Consider the following 22672-nt stretch of genomic DNA (forward strand, 5'->3'; position numbering starts at 1 on the left):
CATGTCCCTGGGTGCAGGGTCCCCCCCCCCGCACAGTCCCTGGGTGCAGGGTCCCCCCCCGGCATGTCCCTGGGTGCAGGGTCCCCCCCCAGCATGTCCCTGGGTGCAGGGTCCCCCCCCGCACTGTCAGGGTCCCCCTCCCACTTGCACTGTCCCTGGGTTCAGAGCCATCCCCCCCCCCGCACTGTCACTGGGTGCCGGGTCCCCCCCCCGCACTGTCCCTGGGTTCAGAGCCATCCCCCCCCCCCCGCACTGTCCCTGGGTGCAGGGTCCCCCCCCCGGCACATCCCCGGGCTCAGGTTTCCCTCCCCGCCCGCAGGGTCCCCCGGGGCGGGGCCGCGCCGAGCAGCCCGGCCGGGATTAGCGGGGGGCGGAGCGGGGCGGCGCACGGGCTGCACCTGCCGCCGGAGCCCCGCTGCCCGAGCTGCAGCCCGCGGGCCGGGCCGGGGAGCGGGCGGGCGGCGGGGCCATGCCGGTGATGAAGGGGTTGCTGGCCCCGCAGAACACGTTCCTGGACACCATCGCCTCGCGCTTCGATGGCAGCCGTGAGTCTCCGCCGCGCAGCCGGGGGGCCCGGGGCCGGGCGGGGCTGGGGGGGGCGCCAGCGCCCCGGGGCCGGGCCGGGCAGGGCAGAGCTGGGGGGGCTGGACTGGGCTGGGGGCGCCAGGCAGGGCTGGGGTCCTACTGGACAATAGGGTTGGACTCTCCGGGCCGGGCTTAGAGGGACCCCTCCCCTAGGACCGGGTTCCCTCCGGAGGAAGCTGCCACCCCCCCCAGCTATTTCTCCCCCCCCCCCCCCGAGGCTCTGGGTAGTAGCAGAACTGCGTGTGGGGTGTGTCTGTGTGTGTGGGGGTATCGATACCAGGGATCCGTGACCTCAGCCCCAGGCCAGCTGCCCTGCGTGACCCCCTTCTGCACCTGGGGGGTAGGGTCAGTAGCAGGGATCCCTGGCCACACAGACCCCTCCACAACCCTAGGGCTGGGGATTGGTCTTCTATTAAGTGCAATGACCCCCCCCGCCCCAGGCCCTGCGAAGGGGGTGCAGTGTGTGTGCCTGCGCTGGGTCCCCACAGACCCAGGGGTTGGGGTTGGGGAGGGGGTGACTTCATCAGTGCCCTGGGATCCAGGGAGCTGCCAGGCATGTCCCCTTCCTGCTGCTTCTGGGAGACTGCTCAAGGATCCCCAGCTCATGGGGGCTGCCCCCCCAGCTCAGCCAGGCCCCCACGCTGATCCCCAGCCCATCCCTGTGCCCCCACTGTAAAGATGACTGGTCATTTCCATATAACGCTGCTCCCCTCTGCCGCCGTGGGGGATGGGCTGTGTCCGAGGGGCACCTGGGGGTGTGAGAAGGTTTGGTGTGTCTGGCCAGCACTGAGGCTATTTTGTGTCACCCCACAGCACCCCAGGGAGCAGTGATGGTGGCCAGGAACGCGCTCTCCTGCCAGGTCGCGCTCCCTGGGCAGGATGGGCCCATAAGGCTCCGATTTTGGCATGGGTATTTTTATGAAAAGTCACGGACAGGACGCAGGCAATAAACAAGAAATCACGGGTTTATTTTTGTCCAAGCTCCGTCGCCAGGGGCTGAAACCCGAGCCCCACATCTGGGGCTGAATTATTGGGATTTTCGAGGCGTCATGGCAGTCTCATAAAATCACGGACTCCGTGACAGATTCGTCGCCCGAGGTCTAAAGCGGGGACACTGGTGTAACAGCCCCTGGCGAAGGCGGGGGCTGGGATCTCTCTCCAAGCGCGCTGCTCACTCCTACCCACGGTGTGCACAATCTGTGAGTGTCCCGGAGAAGGGAAAAGTATCTTTATATCTTCCTGCTCACCTGTCAGTTGGTGGAAAGAGTCAAAAAACCTTCCGCAGACTTCATCTGCCCTGGGAGAGCTTGGCCTGTTCGGATTAACCCCCCCACTGGCATTCACAATACAGCCTGTTTAAAGTGCTGCCCCCCCAGAGGGAAGGTGTAGTAAGCGTGGCGTTTTGTAAATAAAATGCCATATTGCAGATGTGGGGATTTTCCCCCTAAGAGGATTGCGATTTAAATACTTCCAGAAAGATCAATGAAAACTAATTTAGCATTTCCTGGGGCCCCCTGACAGCTTTTCCTAATGAAACCGCCCTAACCCCTTTGCCCGGTGCAGGGAGCGAGCCACCGGCCTCTCCCTGACAGGCTGTCCCACGAGGGAGCCTGAGTCACTGGGGAGATAACCAGGGCGGCTTAGAGCACTGAGCCCCCCACTGCGGAGCCATAGCGGTGCCCAGAATTATGTAAGTGTGGATTAAACGGAATATGGTTTGAGTCAGGCTGGAGGGGAGCACGGCCGGATTTCAGGAGTCCAACCGGAACGTATTGTATTAGGGCACATCGAGTCTTTTGTTGTCTTGATGGACTGGAGGGATTTGGTGCCTCTCCTCTGCGTTGCCAGGTTGTCCCAGACTCAGCACCAGGGACAGTTACCATTGGCCTCCAAGCGCACAGCTCAGCGCTGGCCTGGCCCACGTGGAGCGGGGAACGGGGCTTTGTCAAGGGTCCATTTGGAACAACGCTAAGCCCAGCCTGGGGCTTCATTTTCTCCCAGGCCTCTGCAGCTCACCGCAGGCAGAGCACAGACACCGGACGCCCAGCTGACTCGGGGCTGGCTAGCGGTGTAGATGGTGAGGCAGGCACTGCTCAGGCGAGCAGAGTATCCTGAGGTTTATCCCAGAGGGTCTCTGGGCGTGGTTTCCCGATAGCCACAGGTGGCTGGTTAGCCCATCTCGGCCTGGCGGCTGGGATAGGGGGCTCTCTGGTTTGGCTTGTGCTGTTAGCACGTCCCACGCCAGCCACAGGGGGAGGAGGTACCAGGGAGCAGCTGGGAGGGGAGCAAACGGCCCAGGGCTGCTTATGGTGCTGGCATGCTTGGGAAAGGGCAAGTGCAGAGCGCGCCCCGTGGGTCGCAGCTGCTCACGTGCAGGGTGGCTGCCGCTCACCCCAGAGCCCCAGGGAGCAGCTGCTGGCAAACTGCTGAATTTTCCCCAGCAGAAAATTGAGTTGAAAACAGGTGGGGGTTTTTTTGTTTTTTTGTGGAAATTTTGGGTTTTTTTGGTCAAAAGAACCCCCTGAAGTCTTCTAGTTGCCAAAACCTGGGACTTCTTCAGGGTTCAGAGTTTCATTTTTTTAAACAAATCTGCCCAATTTTTTTTAAGTGGATTTTTTTTTTTGTGAAAATTCCCATTTTGTCAAAGATCCCTTTTCTGCTGAAGAGACGGCCGCCTGGGGACTTTTCTGCTGGCTGTGCAAGGCTGGGCTCCTCCGCCAGTCGCTCGTCTGAGCACCAGCTGCTGAATCCGCGGGCCAGGTGATGGCCGATCCGCCCGAAGGAGCCCCCCTCAACCCGCTCTGATCCCAGCCCCGGCACTTGAGGAACCCCTTGCTCATGTGGGGAGATGATGTACGTTTGGGATGGAGCCAGCCCTGGTTGGTGCCGCCGTTAATAACCTGACACAGGCCCAGCCATGGCAGATCCGAGCCCCTTGGACTCTGGGGCAGACTGGGTCCCAATGTGCAGCTGGGGCAGGGGGCTCTCTGAAGATAATGCCACTTGGCACCAGAGGGAGCACCTCCAACCCACCACTCACTTCCCTGGGGACTCTCCTGTTCCCAGGGCGTGTTCTTAGGTACCCATGAGAGATGGAGAGATCCACTGGGCTGCAGAAGAGCCTCCCAAGGGAGGGGGCAGATGCTTAAAACTGGCCAGGGTGGAGTCCTGGGAGTCTGCCAGGGTGGATCCTCCCGAGGGGCTGGGGCCTGACCCCTAATGTCTGTGATTCTGTTGGAGGAAGAAGCAGCCTGACCCCCAGTCTGTCAGCTGCTGGCACGGTGTGTGGCAATGGCAGATGGCCGCTCCCTGCGTACCCAGCGCCATGCTAATCAGGCCCCAGCGCCAGCGGGAGAGCTGTGCTGGCGAGGACGGGCTGTGCCTGGGTGAGGGGCGGGCCCTGGGGCACGGCTTGGGCCCTGGGAGCTGGCTGGCTGGGGGCTGAGAGCAAGCAGTCACCGCAGCTGTGCCCAGTGGGCAGAGAAAATACAGATAAAGGCACATGCAATTACCGCCCGGCTGGGCGCCCCGGCTCCCCTGCAGCCGCCAGTCCCCGCAGCCCAGATGTTTCAGACAATGACACGGCTCCTGCCCACCCCCAGGAATTATATTTTCAAAGCCCATCCCCCCCTTGGCTCCCAGTGCGCTGCAGCACAGGGCTTTGTTCCCCCACCACAGCCACACGCACCAGATGTTTGCATAACGACCTGAGCTCCCAGCAGCGCTGGGGAGAGGCTGCAAGTGGGGTTAGGAGAAAGGAGCCAGGACTCCTGGGCTCTGTTCTAGGGAGTGGAGTTGCCTGCAGGGTCCAGGAAAGGGTTAACCAAGGTCTGCCAGGGCTGGGAAGTGCTGACAGGTTCTGTTCCTTGAGCCCTGGCAGAGGGTCTCGTACCCCTTCAGCCGGCTGAGGGCAGGGCCAGCCCTGGCTCGTGTCCCACCCGCTCACCAGTCACTGCACTGCCTTAGTTTGCCAGCTAGCCGGGGGCTTCTCGCTGGGCTCAGACATTAGAAACCCCCAGAGCCTCAGTCCTGGGGGGCTGCAGTGTTACCGGTGCCATCGCAGCAGCGTCTCCCCGGCTGCACGCAGCCCAGTGATGTTGCCGTGCATGGGTTGGTCGGCAGGAGGCGGCACCGAGAAGGGAGGGGCAGTGGGAACGGAGACACGCGTGGGGCCATTGCCCCCGGAGCCATGGCGGAGCTGGCCTGCACCGGGGCGAGGAGCAGGGCGCCCTGGGCCCACGTGGGGAGAGGCTCCCCGGGATGCTGTGTTTGCGTTTCCAGGGCAATGCGCTGCTGGCGAGGCTCTGGCTTCAGGCCTCAGTGTGGCTTTGCTGGGTTTAATGAGGCGTGAAAGGGGGCTCGTCCCAGCGAGGCCTGGTGCTAAATGAACCCCGGCTCGCCCATGAAGCAGGCCCGGGCCTGCTGCGTGATGCCGTCCCCCTGGTGGCACCTTTGGTGCCCGGCCCGCACAGCCGGGGGCAGCAGGGCATGGGGCAGGAGCCCCGGCTGTGCCGCGGTGGGGACCCTGCGTTGCCGAGAGCGGAGCCTCTACTAATTCCCCGCCCCGGTCAAGCCAGCAACCCCGGCTCCAGGAGCCAAGAACCTGGCCATGGCCGTTGGGTTTTGATTCCCCAATGCCTCCCGCTCTGAGCTGCAGCAGCGAGGCCCCGGGGCCGCCCCTGGCGGGGGCAGGCACCTCAGGAGATGGGGCTTTTTCCAGCCATGGCCTCAGCTGTCCTTGCTCCTGCCCTCGGGCCGCTAGTGCCATTGCTGCCTGTTGTCATGGAAACAAGTGCTGTCGAATGGTGCCGGTGCTGGGTTTACAGCCCCTAGGCCGCAGGGCTAAAGCCAAGGCACCAGCCTGCGAGCCACGTGCACGCTGGCCGTGGGGGGAAGGGGGCCACCGCTCTGCCCTTGGCGGGATGAAACCAGCCCGGCTGGCCCCACTGACTGCACAGGTTCCTGTGCACTCGAAGCCATCTGTCTGCGCTGGCCGGGAGCCCGCCAGCAAGGTGCCGTTCCTGACCCTGCCGGGCAGCGCTCCCACCCAGTCACCAGCAGCCCGTCGCATGGGGCTGGCTGGCAGCAGCGAGGCCAGGGGCTCGGCCGCGCTGGTTCATGCCCCCTTGGGCCCAGGAGCAAGGCTCTCCCGGCCTAGCGCTACTTAGCATTGCACGGGCTCGTTCTCAGTGGTGCCAGGGTAAACGCTAATGATCCGACCTTGCCACCCTATAGCATCCTCGGGGACCCTGCAGGGCACCCTGCGTTTAGGATACTGGTGTCTCCTCACGCTCACCCTGCTGCGGGCGGACGCCCGGCGTGGCAGAGATAGGCACTCGGTGCTGGGCTCATCTCCCCGCAGCTTGTCCTGTGCCCATGGCAAGCCCCCGGCTGCCGCGCCTGCGGGGAGCCCTGGCACAGCCCCGGCTGGGTTTGTTGTTGTTGCTGTTAAGCTGCCTTAGCCCTGCTGGGGGGTGGAGGCACCAGCTGGCGAGGGGGAGGTGCGGCTTGCTTGGCACCACTTCTCTGTGAAGATGGGAGCCAGGAGCTATATCTGGGCTCCCGCGCTCGCCTGCCCACTGAATGGCGAGGGGCAGGGCGTAGCCAGCTCACCCAGCCGGGAGGAGGGGCTGCAGCCCGCGTTGGCCACCGTCACGGGCGCGGGGGGTGGACAAAGCGAGGAGGGGCCCTCCGGAATAGCAGCAGGACATGGCTGCACAGGGTGGCTCCCGGGCACTTTCCGTGGGGTCACCCCGGGGTTGGCGACGTGGCCCTGCTTGGCATGGGGGGTTCCGGAGCCTGGAGGGGAGCAGGGCCAGTGCTGGTGATGTACGACACATCCCCTAGCCCTGGCCCTTCCTCACCCCAACTGCCCCCTCTGCATCCTAGGTTCATCGATCCCAAGGCTGGAAGGGACCGTTGTCCTCAGCTGCTCTGACCTCCTGTGTGACCCAGGTCAGGGACCTGCCCCACAGTAATCCGAGAGCAGATCATCTGCCAGCCTTGATTTTTAAATGATCCCCCACGACCCCTGGTGAATTGTTCCAAGGGTTAATTACTCTCACCATTAAAACTTACCCCTTATTCCAGTCTGAATTTGTCTAGCTTCCACTTCCAGCCACTGAATCCTTTGTACCTTTCTCTGCTAGATTGAGGAGCCCATGATTAAATATTTGTTCGCCATGAAGGCAGGGCCGACGAGACAGGGGGGAAGCTGGCACAAATTACCGGGGCCCGGCGGTCTGGAAGGGGGCCTGGGGCCCGGCTTCCCCCTCACCCCTGTCGCCTTACTGGAGCCTGGCAGTCCAGAAGGGGGCCCGGGGCCCGGCTTCCCCCCCTCTCGTCGGCCCTGTTTAGCCGGTCCGCCCTTGCTAGGGGGGCCCGAAAAATTTTTTTCACCGGGGTCCAAACCTGCTCTCGGTGGCCCTGCATGAAGGTACTGGCAGCTGGTGATCAGATCACCCCTTAACCTGCTCGTTGGTAAGAGAAATAGATCGAGCTCCTTGAGTCTCACTGTCAGGTAGGTTTTCTAACACTTTAATCATTTTCACGGCTCTTCTCTGACCCCTCTTTGATTTGTCAACGTCCTTCCTGAACGATGGGTACCAGAACGGGCCCCAGGATTCCAGCAGCGGTCATGTTAGCTTTTTTGCCACAGCGTCACACCGGGAACTCGTTCAGCTGATTGTCACCCCCGGCCCCCAAATCGAGCTAGAGTCCCCATCCTGTAAGTGTGGCCTGCATTCTTTGGTCCTAGCTGGCTTGTGACGGAGCAGGGAGCGGGCGGATTTGACCTGGGAATGTTGCAGGGGGGTTACACTGGGGATGGGGGACTTCCCGTGAAGGAAGCTACCTGATCTGTAACCTGAGCCAGGAGGGCGGTGGGAGAGGTGACACCTTCTGCCCGGGAGACTGAACAAAGGAGAGGAGGAGCAGGGAGGAGGGGGGAGAGAGTGGCTGGAGGAGGTTTTGTTTTCAGTCTTGGGCTGGGTGGAGGAACGCAGGGCACCCCAAGCTGGGGTCTAAGCTCCCTAAACCGCCCAGAAGGACTTGATTGAGGGGTTCCGGTTGTACCTACACGCTCTGCTTGGGACTGTGTTCCTGTCATCTAATAAACCTTCCATTTTACTGGCTGGCTGAGAGTCACGGTGAATCTCAGGAAGAGGGGTGCAGGGCCCTGAATCCCCCACACTCCATGACATGGCTACGTTGACATTTGGCCATATTAAAACACACAGTGTTTGCCAGCACCCAGTTTACCAAGTGATCTATCACTCTGTATCAGTGACCTGTCCTCTTAGCTATTTACCACTTCCCAATTTTTGTGTCATCTGCAAACTTTATCAGTGGTGATTTTATGTTTTCTTCCAGGTCGTGGATAAAAATGTTAAATAGTGTAGGGCCAAGAACAGGTACCTGTGGGACTCCAGTGGAAGCGAGCTCCTTAGGCAGCTCTTTTAAAACTCTTGGATGCAAGTTATCTGGACCTGCTGATTTCAAAATGTCTGACTTTATTAGCTGCTGTTTAACATCCTCCGGAGATGCTAGTGGAATGGAAAGGGAGTTATCTTATGACATGACTACATCATAGGTTTTTCCCGAAATACAGAACAGAAATATTTATTTAACGCTTCTGCCTGTGACGATGCTGCCTGTGGAAACCCGCTGAGGTCACTCAATTAGGGTGAACTGCAAACAGAACGGGGCAGACAAACCCCAAAAGCTGGTGGTTATTCCAATACTTAGATTTACCAAGCCAGCCCAAAACAGCTTCTGTAGAACTTCACTGGTTACTCAGAGTCCAAACAACACAGTTCCCTTAAAGTGCCCGGCCTCAGGCCTCCGTCCAGACACACCTGTCAGATATGATGCTGATTACTGAAAATCTTCTCTCATCATATAAAAGAAAAGGTTCTTCCAATCCCAAAGGATCAGCCACATACCCAGGTCCAATTATAACTTAGATCTTACCCAAAATACACATTATAGCCAATTCTTATTAACTGAGCTAAAATTTATTAAAAAAGAAAAGAGAGAGAGTTGGTTCAAAGATCAATATACAGAAAGACTTGAATTCAATTCTCGAGGTCCAGATACATAGCAGAGATGAGCTTGTAGTTGGCAAAAGTCCTTTTAGAAATAGTCCAGAGGTTATAGTCCAATGTCCATATTCAGGGTGGCTCCAGTCAGTGACTGGGGATCTCAATCCTTATGGCTTAAGGTTTCCCCCTCTTGAAACCCAAAGCAGATCTGAGATGAAGCAGGCTCGTGTCCCAGGGTTCTGATACATTTCCAGCAGCCTTTTGGCCTGAGAAAACAATAGGCTTAATTCTCCTTCTCCCAATCATCCTGGCAATTAGCACAGGGTAATTTATCCATTAAACAGTTCAGATACAGGTTACCACAACCTTCAAAGAGACATAGAGACAATAATACTATTTCACTCAAGTGCCTTCCTAAATGTTAATACTCCTTTTTTTGATCTCTGAATCAAAGCTATAGCAATAGACAAGACTTGTTTGCTTTCATCACAGGACCTGAGCAAACATCTCCCCTTCTACCTCTAACAATGCAGACTTACATTTCAAAGCTCTGTTCATTTACAGATCCTCCTAACCAGTCTCTAAAGTTCGGCCATGGGTAGGTCAGTCTGGGAATTAATTAACTCTTTCTGGCCCTGTCACCTTTCAATGAGATATTATGTCACTCATAACGTCACGCTGCCTTTGCTGCATTATTACTGAGAATTCTACCATTTCCATTTAGTAATGGATCAATGCTATTGTTAGGATTCTCGTTGTTCCTAATATACTTACAAACTCCTTCTATTTCTGGCTCAGCAAGGATGGGGGCGTTGCTAGTTGTTAGAGCAGGACGGGGAGAGCTGGGAGCTGAAATTCCTGGGTTCCAGCCCAAGCTCTGGGAAGGGGAGGGGGTCTAGTGGTTAGAGCAGAAGGGCCTGGGAGTCAGGACTCCTGGGTTCTATCCCTGGCTTTGGGAGAAGAGTGGGGACTAGTGGGTTTGAGTGGGGGTGGGGCTGGGAGCCAGGACTCCTGGGTTCTATCCCTGGCTATGGGAGGGGAGGCTCAGAATGGAAATGCTTCCCAGGACCCCTCCAGAGCACTAACCTGGCCCTGGGGGGGTGGGGTCTGTTTGCTTCTTTCCAGACAGCAACTTCATCCTGGCCAACGCTCAGGTTCACCGCGGCTTCCCTATCGTCTATTGCTCTGACGGCTTCTGCGACCTCACCGGCTTCGCCCGCACCGAGGTCATGCAGAAGAACTGCAGCTGTCGCTTCCTGTACGGGGCCGAGACCAGCGAGTCCGTCCTGCAGTGCATCGAGAAGGTGCTGGATGGGAGGCAGGAGTACCAGACTGAGGTCTGCTTCTACAAGAAGGGCGGTGAGTGGGGCGGCGGGCGCGTGGCTCGCTGCACTCCCAGGGGCCAGCCCCGGCCCATATACTACATGGGTCCCCCGAGCAGAGGAGCCGGCTCCAGGCCCTTAGCTTAACAGCACGGCTGATCGTGCCCAGGCAGCTGCTCCCAACGCCCCAGACCTTTCACGTAACCCCGTGGGTTCAGTGTGGCCCTCTCTAGTGGCTGGCTGATGTGGGGATAACAGCCTACTACTGCTACCAGGTCCTAGAGTTACTCCCGTAACTCACTTCTTAGAGCCTCCTGCTTTTGCGGCTGAAGGTGCAGAGTTGGGTCCCTGCTGGTTGTGGGGGTTGTGCGCCAACCCGGTCTCGTAACGGGAGCGGTGCTGACTAGCCCTGCCCGGTGGCGGTGTGGGGCACTGGCCTTGGGGGCGTTTCCTGGCTCAGCTCCTTCCCCTCTTCCCCGCAGGAGCTGCCTTCTGGTGCCTGCTGGACATCGTGCCCATCAAGAACGAGAAGGGGGAGGTGGTTCTCTTCCTCGTCTCCTTCAAGGACATCACGGAGAGCCGGGGCAAGAGCCACCCGGGAGACAGGAGAGATGGTGCGCCCTGGCCGGGGGCAGGAAGCATATGGGGCTGGATGGAGAATGCCAGGGGGTGGAGTCGGGGCGTGGAGCAGGCGGGGGGGAGGGGACAAGCCAGTGTGGTCCTGGTGGCATCTGCTCGGAGCCAGGCTGGCTCCCCGTGGCCCTGGCTCCCGAAGACCGGGCCCTTTCCTGAGGGACCCGCCAGCCCGGATGCTCCCTGGATAGTCGTCGCTCGCTCAGGTGGTGAGGAGCGTGAATGAGAAGGGGGAGGGGGCCTTCCCAGGACGGCCCCCGTGTCCAGATCTGGGGCATGCAGGGGGGCAGCTGGGATGGGGCCCCGTCTCAGCACACCCGGTGCCTGCCCCCTGCCCCAGCTCTGAGCACTACCTGAGCCGCTTTCCACCTGTTTCAGAGAAGCACCGGAGCAAGAAGGCGGGGAGCTCCCACCTGCGGGCGGCGCGCAGGCAGGGCCGGACGGTGCTGCACCAGCTCACGCGTCAGTTCACCGGCAAGGAGCGGGGCGAGATGAAGATCAACAGCGTAAGAACCCGCCCCCTGCACCCATGGCCTCCGTCCGGCTCCAAACCACCCCGGCCTGTGCTCCCGGCGTGACACCGTCCCCTGCCTCTGTGCTGGGCTCCTAGGTCATCCGCGTGACTGCTGGGAGCTAGGTTCTGCTTCCCGCTACCTGTCCACAGTCCGCTTGTGGGTGTCCGGGGGCAGGGGGCAGTGACGGCCCAGGAGCTGCAGGGACCCCCTACCCAAGGAGCCCCTGAGCCCTGCGGGCCAGCTGCTGCCAGGCGGAGGGAGGCGTTTACCCAGCGTTATTCTCCAGTGCTTTGTGCATTAGCCCCTGGGACGGGGAGGTGAGAGAGACACTAGAGACCAGCCCTGTTCCCAGGGCCGTAGCCTCGTCGGGGCTGGATTAGCTGCCCCGGGAGCTGTTAGCCAGGCGTCGTGCAAGTGGACAGCAGCTCTGGCTCTGCCCTTGACTGCCAGAACCATGAAAATTTGCACCTTTCACTGTTTTGGGCAACAGCCGGCAGCACGGGTGGATTATTGTTAATAGCATTAGTGTGAAATGAATTTAGAGGCTGTAATCGGGCGTTCTGCACCTGGCACATCATAACGCTGCTGCCGGGGTCACCTTACACCACCCTGTGCTTCATGTGCTGCTCCGTACGAGCTCGCAGACGTGCCAGCCCCGGGTCCCCGTGCAGCGTTCGGCAACGGGAGCGCTGACTCCTGCAGGGAGTCCTGGGGGGGCCTCGTTCCTCCTCCGCTCGCTGCTGAGTGAGCAGCCCCGGCCCGACCCCCAGCCAGCCGGGCCTTCCTCTGCGGTCCAGGCGCGTGCTCGCTTGTCTCGGGCAGGGCTTCCCAGAGGATTCAGGGGGCCCGGGGCAAAGCAATTTCAGGGGCCCCTTCCATTAAAAAAAGTTGCAATACTATAGAATACTATATTCTCATGGGGGCCCCAGTGGGGTCTGGGGCAAATTGCTCCACTTGCCCCCCCTCCCCCCCCGGGTGGCCCTGGTCTTGGGAGGGCTGCTCGGGGGCCAGCACGCTGGTTTGTTGTGGTGTTGCTGGGGGAGGGCTGGGGGCCCGCACGCTGGTTTGTTATTGTAGGGTTGCTGGGGGAGAGCTGGGGGCCAGCACGCTGGTTTGTTGTGGTGTTGCTGGGGGAGGGCTGGGGGCCAGCACGCTGGTTTGTTGTTGTAGGGTTGCTGGGGGAGGGCTGGGGGCCCGCACGCTGGTTTGTTATTGTAGGGTTGCTGAGGGAGGGCTGGGGGCCAGCACGCTTGTTTGCTTTCCCCACTCTGCCCCTGGCCTGCCCCATTCCCCACCCGATCCAGCCCGTGCCTGGACCCCCAGGCCTGGCTGCCTCCGGAGAGGGTTCGGGGCAGGGGCTGACTTGTGCAGATGCTGCTCCAAGCCAATGGCCCTACGTGCCTGGGGGGGAGGATGGAAACCCCCTTGTCTCTACGACTGGCAAATCACCTCCTCCGAGCCTGCTAAGGGAAGCTGCTGATGGCGGGTGTCCCCTCGCGGCCGCGGGACCCTCGCCAAGCTGGGAGCCGCCCGGCAGCCTGGATTCACTGCCGGACTAAGGAGCTTTCGGGGAGTGCAGGTGCTAAGTGGTTAGTGCAGCGGCTGCTGTGGTGCGGATTATCCTGGCCTGATGGGGATGACAGAGAGATTCCCCCCCCCACCCCCCAGCACTCCCTGCATTACCCCAATCGCCCCGGGTCAGGTCATGCCTGCAGCTGGCTGGCGCTCCTGAGGGGTGGGGAGGTTGTATTGGGCTCAGAATGGGCGAGGAGGTTGGTGGGTGTCAGGGCGTCTGTGTCCCTGCTCAGGGATGCCTGACCTGTTTGTCAGAGCAGCTCTCTGGGGCACAGGCCTGGTGCTATTCGTAGCAATCTTTGCTGCAGGCCCCTCACCCTGGTATTGGGCCTTGTGCATCCTGCTGATAGCCATGGGGGACTGTCCCTCCCCTCGTGACGTGTGCCCCTCTGTGCCTGACCCCCACTGGACGTGAGTCTGCTCCCACCCCCTGCAGCTGGCTCCACAGGTCCTTGGCTGGATCCCAGCTAGTGCCAACCTCTGCTGTCTTCCTTCCCCAGAGCGTCTTTGGGAGCAAGCCGTCTGTTCCCGAGTACAAAGTGGCCTCGGTGCAGAAATCCCGCTTCATCTTGCTGCACTACAGCATCTTCAAGGCCCTGTGGGACTGGCTCATCCTGCTGGCCACCTTCTACGTGGCCGTCACCGTCCCCTACAACGTCTGCTTCACCGGCACCGAGGACAGTCTGGCCGCCGCCCGCAGCACCATCGTCAGCGACATCGCCGTGGAGATGCTCTTCATCCTGGGTAGGGCCGAGGCTGGGCTGGGCGGTGGGGGCCTGGGCCGGGGGGTTCACTCAGCGCGGGGCGGTGGGACCCTCTTGGCTGGGGAAGCGGGAGCCTGCTCTCAGCGGGCTGACACCCCTGCGAGTAGCTGAGACGACGTGGGGCCGGCACTCAGCTCTGTGCCGGGGGCGCGGCTCCGTGGGTGCTCAGAGTGCTCTGGGCTGGGTCTGAGCGCCGGGGCTCCAGGCTGGCGTCTGCCCCGGGGAGCAGGGCCCTGTAGCGCGGGCTGCGGCGGGGGCCAAGGCCGGGCGGCTGTGATCAGGGTTCTGGCGGCAGTGCGGGGCAGTGACCGGGTCGGCCCTTCTCTGCAGACATCGTCCTGAACTTCCGCACCACCTTCGTCAGCCAGTCGGGGCAGGTGGTGTACGACACCCGCTCCATCTGCATCCACTACGTGGCCACCTGGTTCTTCGTGGACCTGATCGCGGCCTTGCCCTTCGACCTCCTGTACGCCTTCAACGTGACCGTGGTGAGTGCCAACTGTTGTACTTAAAGTACTGCACAGGATCTTTTCAGGGGGAATAAGGCAGAACGCCACATTTATTAGTAATACATGTATTCATTAACACTGTATTATATGCATATAATATATTATACTTACGCTCACACACACACACACACACACAAACCCATTCCGTCTTGTTGTTACCAATTAGTTGCTCCCCTTAACTTCACTGGCCAGGTGAGTTAGATGGGGGAGGGGGTGGAGCCGGGCTTCTGCCGATCCGGATCGATGCTCCCATGTTGACAAGACGAGACCCGGGGTCCTGTGCAAGACACCTCACTTTTATAGCAGCTTTCCTCTTACGCAAATCTATACCAGATTCAAACTTTGTGTCTGTGTCCATTGGTCCTTTGTGCTGCTTTCTTTTGAGTGTTGTTCCAATGCTGCAAAGAGGGTGTTTCCAAAAGAAGGTGCTTGCTTCTAACCCCCGAGGACGTCAGTATGTCTGCTTGTCTTTAATGAGCCCACTTGACACGCTTTATTGTCCTTGGGTTTGGCTCCCAGCCCCTCTCCAACAGTTGAGGCTGTCTGGAGGTGCTGCCTTCCATGCCTTGCTCATTCACACCTCATTCATTCAACAGGGCAATTGATTAAGAGTGGGGGGGGGGGAGCTCTTGTTCTACTGCTAGCAAAAAGAAATTTTTCTTCTATCTTATTCTATCCTTAGGGGCTATAATATTATACCAAGGGCAATGCAAAGTTTCTAAATGAGGCTTTGATACAAAGTTTTATGAAAACAGAGGTCACACGTGGGTAGACCCACCACAAGGTTATATGAAGAGGCACAATGTAAAGTCATATGAAAATTATCAGAGATTTATCTACATTGTCCCCCTTTTGACCTCTCAAGAACAATTCTTGAGTGGTCACCATATAAATCTTTTGTATTTGTTGCAAACCAACCAAACAATTATAACCAGGTGAATATAACTAAAACCATTACAATTGACTAAACACCAGATATAACATAAACACAAATGCAAACAATTATAATTATAATAATTGGAAATACAACAAAACCGTTACCATTACAAAAATTGGGTACATTGACAAACAAAATGAGGCCCAAGTTTGATGCTGCAATAGCCATCAAACAATAAAAGTCACTGAGGTCAGGACATTCTTAAGCACACACAACAAATAAGATTTTGTAGGAGTACCACAGTTGTTATGCAAGGTTAAGCTGATTTGGACTTAAACTAACATTCAGTTGCTAAAATGTTGTAGAATTTCCTATTTTTAACAGTTGTTCTCAGAGGTTTCTGGGGACCTGAAAGATGGGGCCATACAATTATGGGCCAAGGTTTTACAGGTTATGGGGGCCCAAGAACTACCTTTCAGGGCTTGGGGAAATAGAACCAGAGTGCATAGAGGAAAGTGTGGAATTAATAATAATACAAGCAAATGTAACTAACAATACAAATGTATCAAGAACAAAAATTAACAACAAAATGATTATTAGAGAACCTAACAAAACAAAATAACCCTGATGCACTGGGGACCAAAGTCTTTTGGACACAAGGGGTGATTGATAAGTTGGATGGAGATGGGGGAAGTAGAGAGAGGAAAAGACATTTGCCCTGTCTAGTGTAGTATTTCCTCTTTTTCTGGACCCAATGCTAGCACAGGACACCACTAGAGACAGACACAGAACATGCAACACAGAACACTGAACACAGACTTTGTCATGACACTATAACCATGGTATTTTATAACTCTTCAGCTGGTACCAGCTCTCCTGATGTTCCGGTTCAGAGCCTGAAAGATAGAAGCTTGGAAACAAATTAGCACAGTGCTTTTACCATGGCAGAACCTGCTTGGTCTCTGCCACAGTGTGTTTGGTACTTGGGGCTGCACAAATGCTAATTAAGTGGTGCATTTCTTGTGAGTGTAAATCCTTCCTTTTTCTCAATAAAAGGGTGTTAACACTTCATCTAGAAAAAATTTTCTGTTTTAAAATCTTCAGCCATTTTGCCATGGCCTGGAGATCTGAGGCAGAAGCAGGCACTGTTGTTAACTGTTTCAATGGCATTTTGGCCCTGGGAGGAGGAATTCACCCAAATATCCCAAATATTCCGCTTCCCAATCTCCAGAGGGGTCCCAAAGGTCTGCCCCCTTCTGGGGTCTTAAATGTTTCTTCTCCTGATGTTACTGCTGCTGTAAGATTTGAGAGTGCTGTTTTAACTCTCTGTACCCAACCTGTTTTTCAGTTTTTTTATCTGTTGCTTGCCTGGGCCCGATCCTGCTTTTTCCAATAAACAGTTCCTTTCCATGGGCACAAGCCTTGTTCCACTACCAATTTAGCAAGGAGGGTGGGCTTTTCAACTAGCCCCCACCCTTCCTGGTTCCGTTTCTTAAACATTTTCTTCAAAATTGTGAAATTACCACGATATTACTTACCAAAACAAAACAAAACAAACAAACATAAACCACACTACACTGCCCAAACTCCTATATCCTTCAGAGTTTGGTTTAACAGAACAAGATCTGTATCTTATGTTTTTAACCCACTCTGGGCCATGCTACCACCGAGGGTTCATACACCAATTATACAAATCCTTCCCCGGATTAGATCCTTCCCCGGATCAGAGTGAGAAACACTAAGTTCTCCTCTTTAGCTCAGCCTTCCTATGGCTGAGGGTGTATGTACCTCTACAACACAATTGAAACCTAAACTCCTATATCCTTCAGAGTTTGGTTAGATCCTTCCCCGGATCACAGTGAGAAACACAATTTAAACCTAAACTCCTATATCCTTCAGAGTTTGGTTAATCCTTCCCCGGATTAGAGTGAGAAACACTAAATTCTCCTCTTTAGCTCAGTCATGAACACAATTTAAACCTAAACTCCTATATCCTTCAGAGTTTGGTTAATTAACTGAAAGTTTACACTCTTTTTCCTCTAGTGCCAGTCTTGCTAAAGCTGGCGGTGTGCACACCAGTTTTATAATAACTGTGGATTCTATGCTTGCTCCCCCTTTCGCATTCTCCACCAAAATGTTGTACTTAAAGTACTGCACAGGATCTTTTCAGGGGGAATAAGGCAGAACGCCACATTTATTAGTAATACATGTATTCATTAACACTGTATTATATGCATATAATATATTATACTTACGCTCACACACACACACACACACACAAACCCATTCCGTCTTGTTGTTACCAATTAGTTGCTCCCCTTAACTTCACTGGCCAGGTGAGTTAGATGGGGGAGGGGGTGGAGCCGGGCTTCTGCCGATCCGGATCGATGCTCCCATGTTGACAAGACGAGACCCGGGGTCCTGTGCAAGACACCTCACTTTTATAGCAGCTTTCCTCTTACGCAAATCTATACCAGATTCAAACTTTGTGTCTGTGTCCATTGGTCCTTTGTGCTGCTTTCTTTTGAGTGTTGTTCCAATGCTGCAAAGAGGGTGTTTCCAAAAGAAGGTGCTTGCTTCTAACCCCCGAGGACGTCAGTATGTCTGCTTGTCTTTAATGAGCCCACTTGACACGCTTTATTGTCCTTGGGTTTGGCTCCCAGCCCCTCTCCAACAGTTGAGGCTGTCTGGAGGTGCTGCCTTCCATGCCTTGCTCATTCACACCTCATTCATTCAACAGGGCAATTGATTAGGGGGGGGGGGGGAGAGCTCTTGTTCTACTGCTAGCAAAAAGAAATTTTTCTTCTATCTTATTCTATCCTTAGGGGCTATAATATTATACCAAGGGCAATGCAAAGTTTCTAAATGAGGCTTTGATACAAAGTTTTATGAAAACAGAGGTCACACGTGGGTAGACCCACCACAAGGTTATATGAAGAGGCACAATGTAAAGTCATATGAAAATTATCAGAGATTTATCTACACAACCCGGGGCGGGCTGGGGTCTCCCCTGTCCCGTCTCCGCAGGAGCCATTGGGGTGAGGGGAGAGCAGCCCACCCAGCCCAGTTGAACCGGAGAGAGCCGCAAACCGTCCGCAGCGTGAAATCTCCCCCCCGGCTGAATCCTCACCCTGCAAAGTAGCTGGACACGCCTGTGAACGTGCAAATGGGCACAGCAAGGCCTCCGTGCTCCAAGAGGCGCACACACACGTGCAAATGCATTCTCCTGCACACCCAGCTTCGTTTTCACCTGCAGAGATGTGTGTAAAATTACAGACACACGTGCTGCCAAGTGAATGCATAGTGTTCTGATAATGCCGAGAGACCAGATAGCGGCTGGGGTGGGCAGGGAGGGCCCGGGCCCCAGCCCCTCCACAGAGGCCCTGGGCAGGAGCGACGGATGCATTAGGAGCGCCATATTCACCCCAGGCATCAGCCATCAGGAACAGGGGGTGTCGGCCCGGGCCAGGAGGAGGGCCTGTGCCTTGCATGATGCTGCGGCTCATGCCCGGGCCCCACGTGCCGTGGGAATGGATCCAAGTGCAGGGGCTGTCAGCAGCGGGGCATGACCCAGAGCAGCCCACTGACAGGGGAGCATCCTGGCAACAAACTGCTGGTGTCGAGCCCCTTCCCAGCGTGAGACCTTGGGCTGCAGCGGGACGTCAGCCAGGCGGGGGAGGGCATTGGTGCCGAGGCCTGCGGGGCACCGGGCTGGGCTGCGCCCAGGGCTGAATTTCCCCGTGACTAGTTCTTTAAGCTGTTTCCCATCCGGCCCTGGGCAGAGGCTGCCCTGGCGCCCGCTCTCAGTGACGGCCGCCTCTGCTTCTCTGCCCGCCCGCCAACCCAGACCTCGCTGGTGCACCTGCTGAAGACCGTGCGTCTCCTGAGGCTGCTGCGCTTGTTACAGAAGCTGGACCGCTACTCCCAGTACAGCGCCATGGTGCTCACCCTACTCATGTCCATGTTCGCCCTGCTCGCCCATTGGCTGGCCTGCATCTGGTACGTGATCGGCCGGAAGGAGATGGAAAGTAACGACCCCCTGACCTGGGACATCGGTGAGTCAGGCGGGGTGCACGGGTCTGAGCCGGGCGGGTCCGAGCGGGTGGGCACAGGACTCCTGGGTTCTGTTGCTAGCTCTGGGAGGGGAGTGGGATCTAGTGGTTAGAGCAGGTGGGGCTGGGAGTCAGGATGCCTCGGTTCTATTCTAGCTTGTGTGATCTAGGCAAGTTAGTGCCTTGCCCCGTGCCTCAGTTTCCCCACCTGTACAAGGCAGATACTGAGGCTGGCCCACCCCCCAGGGACCTGGGCTGAGGGTCCAGGACTGGATTTGGCTGGCGGGTGGCTATCAACGAGCAACACTTCCTTCCTGCTGCCGCCACTTAGCAGGAGCCGTCTGTAACGATGCTGGTTCTGGTGGGACACTGCTTTGAGCAGGGGGTGGGATGACCTCCTGAGGTCCCTTCTAACCCTGATATTTTATGATTCTATGATTCTGAGAGTGCCAGTTCAGGACAAATTGCTTCGAGCAGGGCAGTTACAGCCCCAAACCAGCCAGACAGAGAGGACTTTGGTTTTACCCCACTGGCTAACCACAAGTCACACAAGCAATTCCCTTAGACACTCCAGTTTCCCAGTATCACCACCAGTGCCACTCGTTATGGGGACAAATGGTTATGAAAACCAATACCCCAGTAAAAGAAAAAAGGTTCTCTCGATCCCAAAGGACCAAGCCCCAGACCCAGGTCAATATACAAATCCGATCTTACTCACAAATCATGGTGTTGCCAATCCTTTGGAATCTAAAATCTAAAGGTTTATTCGTAAAAGGAAAAAGATAGAGATGAGAGTTAGAATTGGTTAAATGGGATCAATGACATACAGTAATGGCAAAGTTCTTGGTTCAGGCTTGTAGCAGTGATAGAATAAACTCCAGGTTCAAATCAAGTCTCTGGAGTACATCCCCAGCTGGGATGGGTCATTCAGTCCTTTGTTCAAAGCTTCAGTTTGTAGCAAAGTCCCTCCAGAGGCAAGAAGCAGGATTGAAGACAAGATGGAGATGAGGCATCTGCCTTTTATAGTCTCTTCCAGGTGTAAGGACACCTCTTCGTTCTTACTGTGGAAAATTACAGCAAAATGGAGTCTGGAGTCACATGGGCAAGTCACATGTCCGTGCATGACTCAATTCTTTACAGGTGGCGGCCATTGCCCACACGCCATCTTGAATATCCCTGGTAGACTTCTTATGTGGATTGGAGTCTTCCAGGTTCCATTGTCCGTTAAGTGTTTCTTGATTGGGCACTTAACTTGCAAATTCCTTTCTCAAGAAGCTGACCAAATGCTTCTTAGAATCAAAACACATTGAGATACAAGTACCCAGCCAATACTCCTTACTTTAACTACACAAATGGTACACACATACAGCCAGCATCATCATATCCAGCCAACCGTAACCTTCCACAGACACCTCACACCACAACCTTTGTACAATATTTGCTGTGAATATATAACAGCGGTTGCACCGATGATCTGTTCGGTCACAGGTGATGTCGGTACCGTCCCACCTTCAAAGGAGGCGGACGCCGGGTCTGGCGGGGGCCAGTGGGGGCCGGGCACTAGACTGTTCTGTGTGGCCTGGGGGATATGCGCAAAGGCCCAACACAAGACGGGGGGCATGGCTGCAGCCATGGGGCCTCATGCTGGCTCCGTGCGCAGGATTCAAGTCCTGGGAAGGCAGCACCGGTGGCGGAGGGGCAGCCTGCCTCCTCTGCAGGGGGAATCCAGACTCCTGCAGCTGCTGGGGTGAGCCAGGCCCCCCCGCTGCAGGCAGGGAGAGCTCTCCAAGCCATGGGGGTGGCCCGGCAGTCGTAGGGCCCAGGGGCAGTGGTGCGAGAAGCCCCTGGCTGCATTGGGCAGGCCAGGATGGGCGGGGGAAGGGAGAGCACTGGGGGAGTTGATGGCCAAGCTGGGATCCGATCCCCTCTCGCTCTAGGAGCCGTTGGGTGGTAGCTCCTGGTCTGGCAGAGCGATAGGGCAGCCAGGCAGGCACAGCCGGGGGCTTACCAAAGCGCATCTCCTTGCCCTGGCAGACACCACGCCGGGCTGCGCGGACCCCACCCTGCCTTAGTCAGGGGATCGAGCCCTGAGCGCCGTGCCGGCGGCGAGCGCTCGGCCCCGGTGATGCAGAGGGAGGGAGACGTGGCCCCGCTCCAGCCGAAGCCTGGGGCCACAGAGCGGGCTCTGGCTGCGGAGCTGAAAGCTCTGGGACTAGCTGGCGGAGTGAGACGGGAATGGGCTGGCCCCGCTCCCTGGGCAAGTCGCGGTGACAGCGTGTGGCACCGACACTGGCCAGGCCAATGCTCCTGGGTGCCACGCTGGAGCCGAGGGGCAGCGATGCCCAGCACGGGGCTGCTCTGGGCTCCCCCGTGGGCTGACTGCCGGGGCGCTGGACCGGCCCCCACCCCGAGCGCCAGCCGACTGTAACTCCTCGCTGTGCTTGGCAGGCTGGCTCCACGAGCTGGGCAAGAGGCTGGAGGCGCCCTACGTCAACAGCTCCCTGGGGGGCCCGTCTGTCCGCAGCACCTACATTGCCTCCCTCTACTTCACCCTGAGCAGCCTCACCAGCGTGGGCTTCGGCAACGTCTGCGCCAACACCGACGCCGAGAAGATCTTCTCCATCTGCACCATGCTGATCGGGGGTGAGCCGGGCGGGGCCAGGCAAGGGGGCATGCGTCCTGTGCTGGGGGGGAGCCAGGCGGGGCCAGGCAAGGGGGCATGCGCCCTGTGCTGGGGGGGGAGCCGGGCGGGGCCAGGCAAAGGGAAATGCGCCCTGTGCTGGGGGGGAGCCAGGCAGGGCCAGGCAAAGGGACATGCGCCCTGTGCTGGTGGGGAGCCGGGCGGGGCCAGGCAAAGGGACATGCGCCCTGTGCTGGGGGGGAGCCAGGCAGGGCCAGGCAAAGGGAAATGCGCCCTGTGCTGGGGGGGAGCCGGGTAGGCTCAGGCAAAGGGACATGCGCCCTATACTGCGGGGTGAGCCAGGCAGGGCCAGGCAAAGGGAAATGCGCCCTGTGCTGGGGGGGAGCCAGGCAGGGCCAGGCAAAGGGACATGCGCCCTATACTGCGGGGGGGAGCCAGGCAGGGCCAGGCAAAGGGAAATGCGCCCTGTGCTGGGGGGGAGCCGGGCAGGGCTAGGCAAGGGGACACGCCCTGCACTTCCAGTGCGGGGGGACTAGGGTGCACGCCCTGGGGGTGAGTGGGGCGTGGCAGGATCACACACTCCCTGGCGTGCCAACTCCCCAAGTGTCTGGCTGCTGAAGTGGGAAGGTTTAATGGGAGCCCCGTGTCCAGGGGAGGTGAACATGACACCCCCCCCCCCCCCAACTGGCCTCGAGCTGCCGGGGCTGGCAGGAAAGGCCCCTCGCGGATAGGTTGCCCCGGCGCTGCAGGGCACCTGGCAGAGAGGAGCTCGGCCCTGGACTGTTGCAGCCTGGGGCCCGGGCTCCCTGCTCCCTTGGCGCTGACACGGCGCCGGGCTCTCCCCGCAGCCCTGATGCACGCTGTGGTGTTTGGCAACGTCACGGCCATCATCCAGCGCATGTACTCCCGCCGTTCCCTCTACCACACCCGCATGAAGGACCTCAAGGACTTCATCCGCGTGCACCGCCTCCCGCAGCAGCTCAAGCAGAGGATGCTGGAGTACTTCCAGACCACCTGGTCGGTGAACAACGGCATCGACGCCAACGAGGTAGGAGGTGCCCCCACGCCCATGCCAGGCGCTGCCACTGAACACAGAGCATGGAGGGACGGAGCCAGGGGAGCTGGCTCTCTGGCTGGGGCGCGTGCTCGCTGCAGCT

General features: G+C 57.7%; 1 protein-coding gene across 2 annotated transcripts in view; it reads left to right on the top strand.

The window, feature by feature from the left end:
- The first annotated feature begins 325 nt into the window (after positions 1 to 325).
- KCNH4 (potassium voltage-gated channel subfamily H member 4) overlaps positions 326 to 22672 on the top strand; it is a 36625-nt gene continuing 14278 nt past the window's right edge. Inside the window, exons 1-9 of one of the 2 annotated variants that reach the window (XM_065577836.1) lie at positions 326 to 545; positions 9753 to 9986; positions 10432 to 10563; positions 10961 to 11088; positions 13173 to 13416; positions 13767 to 13924; positions 18730 to 18877; positions 21323 to 21517; positions 22364 to 22563. In XM_065577836.1, the coding sequence (XP_065433908.1) occupies positions 470 to 545; positions 9753 to 9986; positions 10432 to 10563; positions 10961 to 11088; positions 13173 to 13416; positions 13767 to 13924; positions 18730 to 18877; positions 21323 to 21517; positions 22364 to 22563 (1515 nt within the window). In that variant the 5' untranslated portion in view covers positions 326 to 469. Of the gene's footprint in view, positions 546 to 9752; positions 9987 to 10431; positions 10564 to 10960; positions 11089 to 13172; positions 13417 to 13766; positions 13925 to 18669; positions 18878 to 21322; positions 21518 to 22363; positions 22564 to 22672 lie in introns of both variants that reach the window. The other variant, XM_065577835.1, reaches the window with a different exon arrangement.

Source organism: Chrysemys picta, chromosome 24, assembly GCF_011386835.1.
Source record: "Chrysemys picta bellii isolate R12L10 chromosome 24, ASM1138683v2, whole genome shotgun sequence".
NCBI lineage: Eukaryota > Metazoa > Chordata > Testudines > Emydidae > Chrysemys > Chrysemys picta.